This window comes from Arabidopsis lyrata (assembly GCF_000004255.2).
Source record: "Arabidopsis lyrata subsp. lyrata unplaced genomic scaffold ARALYscaffold_937, whole genome shotgun sequence".
Taxonomy (NCBI): Eukaryota; Viridiplantae; Streptophyta; class Magnoliopsida; order Brassicales; family Brassicaceae; genus Arabidopsis; species Arabidopsis lyrata.
In genome coordinates, this window is record NW_003301968.1 from 1,733 (window position 1) to 4,338 (window position 2,606).

At 43.4% G+C, this 2,606-nt stretch overlaps 1 protein-coding gene across 1 annotated transcript; it reads left to right on the forward strand.

The window, feature by feature from the left end:
* Nucleotides 1–13: 13 nt before the first annotated feature.
* Nucleotides 14–2,552, forward strand: LOC9298280 (BEACH domain-containing protein C2). Its single transcript, XM_002862157.2, has 2 exons — nucleotides 14–1,523; nucleotides 1,848–2,552. The coding sequence occupies exons 1-2, from the start codon at nucleotides 83–85 to the stop codon at nucleotides 2,513–2,515; spliced, it is 2,109 nt and encodes a 702-aa protein (XP_002862203.1). The 5' UTR covers nucleotides 14–82; the 3' UTR covers nucleotides 2,516–2,552.
* The last annotated feature ends 54 nt before the right edge of the window (nucleotides 2,553–2,606 follow it).

Here is a 2,606-nt window from a genome sequence, read left to right on the forward strand (position 1 = left end):
TCATTCCCCGCAGAAGCCCAAGCCAAAGGCCACAGTTCCAAATGTTTCTCCAGAGCTACTGCATCTTGTGGATTCAACCATCATGGGCAAGCCTGAGAGCTTAGACAAACTAAAGAATGTTGTTAGTGGTATTGAGAATTTTGGCTGTGGAGAGGAGTCAGAGGCCACTGCTTTTCTTGTTATTGATTCACTTATTGCCACCATGGGTGGAGTCGAGAGTTTTGAAGAGGATGAAGATAGCAACCCTCCTAGTGTCATGTTAAATTCCCGTGCTGCTATTGTTTCTGGTGAGCTTATTCCCTGGCTTCCTGGTTTAGGTGATAGCGTTAAGTTTATGTCCCCGAGGACTCGTATGGTTCGGGGTTTGCTTGTTATTATACGGTCATGCACGAGAAATAGAGCTATGTGTTCAACGGCAGGGTTATTAGGAGTTCTGTTGCGATCAGTGGAAGAGATAATTTCCAAGGACGTTGATATGAAATGGAATGCTGCTGCTATTTTGCTACTATGTATTCAACATTTAGCTGGGCACTCCCTTAGTGTCGATGATTTACACAGGTGGCTTCAAGTTATAAAAGCCGCAGTTACAACAGCGTGGTCAAGTCCATTGATGCTTGCTTTGGAGAAGGCAATGAGTGGAAAGGAATCAAGGGGACCTGCTTGTACTTTTGAATTTGATGGTGAAAGCTCTGGCTTACTTGGTCCCGGAGAAAGTCGTTGGCCCTTTACCAATGGCTATGCATTTGCAACATGGATCTATATTGAATCATTTGCTGACACATTAAATGCTGCAACTGCGGCAGCTGCAATTGCTGCTGCCGCAGCAGCCAAGTCAGGGAAAACATCCGCAATGTCAGCTGCAGCGGCTGCAAGTGCGCTTGCTGGTGAGGGCACTGCTCATATGCCACGTTTATTCAGCTTTTTGTCCGCTGATAATCAGGGAATAGAAGCATATTTCCATGCTCAATTTCTGGTGGTTGAGAGTGGTAGTGGGAAAGCAAGAAAGTCTTCGCTGCATTTTACTCATGCATTTAAGCCTCAATGTTGGTATTTTATTGGTCTCGAGCATAGCTGCAAGCAGGGACTTCTGGGGAAAGCAGAGAGTGAACTACGGCTATATATTGATGGATCCTTGTACGAAAGTCGTCCTTTTGATTTTCCTCGTATATCCAAGCCTCTCTCTTTCTGTTGCATTGGCACAAATCCTCCTCCTACTATGGCTGGTCTACAACGTCGCCGTCGTCAATGTCCTTTGTTTGCAGAAATGGGACCAGTTTATATATTTAAGGAACCAATTGGTCCTGAGAGAATGGCGCGTTTGGCTTCTAGAGGTGGGGATGTTTTGCCTTGTTTTGGCAATGGGGCAGGCCTTCCTTGGTTAGCTACAAATGACTATGTACGTAATAAGGCAGAGGAAAGTAGCATTTTGGATGCAGATATTGGAGGATATACCCACCTGCTTTACCACCCTTGTCTTCTAAGTGGGCGATTTTGTCCAGATGCTTCGCTTTCTGGAGCAGCAGGTGCCTATATTTATACTCCCTTTTTCGTAAGATCAAATGCTCTTTAAAATTGAAAACGTGCAATTCCCAAGAATGTTGATATGCGTTATTATATGTTATCAGATTGTCATTGTTGAAATGTTATGTACATTGATTTGCTCATTCTCTCTATCAGTGACTTTCTTTTCTCTTCATTAATTCCTACCGTCATTGTGTTTCTTCTCCATTATCGCACAAACTTTATTCTTCTTTATTTCTGCTAGGAGATTGGAAACAATCATTTCCATTTTTGATGTCGTTTGAACAAATCTTTTTGTTTTACTTTTTATTTTTTTCTTCGTCAAGGCACTCTAAGGCGACCAGCTGAGGTCCTTGGACAAGTCCATGTTGCAACGAGAATGAAGCCAGTGGAGTCTTTCTGGGCCTTAGCTTATGGAGGACCCATGTCCCTGCTTCCTTTGACTGTAAGCAATGTGCATAAAGATAGCTTGGAGCCATGTCTTGGAAATCTTCCACTGTCTTTGTCCACAGTTACACTTGCTGCACCTGTATTTAGAATTATGTCAGTCGCTATTCAACATCCTGGGAACAATGAAGAGTTGTGTCGTACTCAGGGACCCGAGATTCTTGCTAGAATTCTGAGATATCTTCTACACTCACTTGCATCCCTTGACAGGAAGCATGACGGAGTAGGAGAAGAGGAACTAGTTGCTGCCATTGTTTCGCTTTGCCAATCACAGAAGATCAATCATGTTCTCAAAGTGCAGCTCTTCCGTACACTTTTATTAGATTTGAAAATATGGAGCCTGTGCAATTATGGACTCCAAAAGAAGCTATTGTCTTCCCTTCAAGATATGGTTTTCACTGAAGCAACAGCTATGAGGAATGCCGAAGCTATTCAGCTGCTTCTAGATGGCTGTCGAAGATGCTATTGGATGATTTCTGAGAAGGATTCTGAGACCACTTTTCCTCTTGATCGGAATACGCGTCAAATGGGGGACTCACTGCTCTGATTGATGAACTTCTGGTGATTATTGAACTTCTAATGGGAGCAGCATCTCCTTCTTTAGCTGCTGAAGACCTCCGTCGATTACTTGGTTTCAT

Excerpts from the sequence above, each read along its gene's own strand:
- LOC9298280 (XM_002862157.2), top strand. The coding sequence starts at position 83 with ATGGGCAAGCCTGAGAGCTTAGACAAACTAAAGAATGTTGTTAGTGGT. Across the intron at positions 1,524-1,847 it reads TTCGCTTTCTGGAGCAGCAG|GCACTCTAAGGCGACCAGCT; the intron begins GTGCCTATATTT and ends TTCTTCGTCAAG.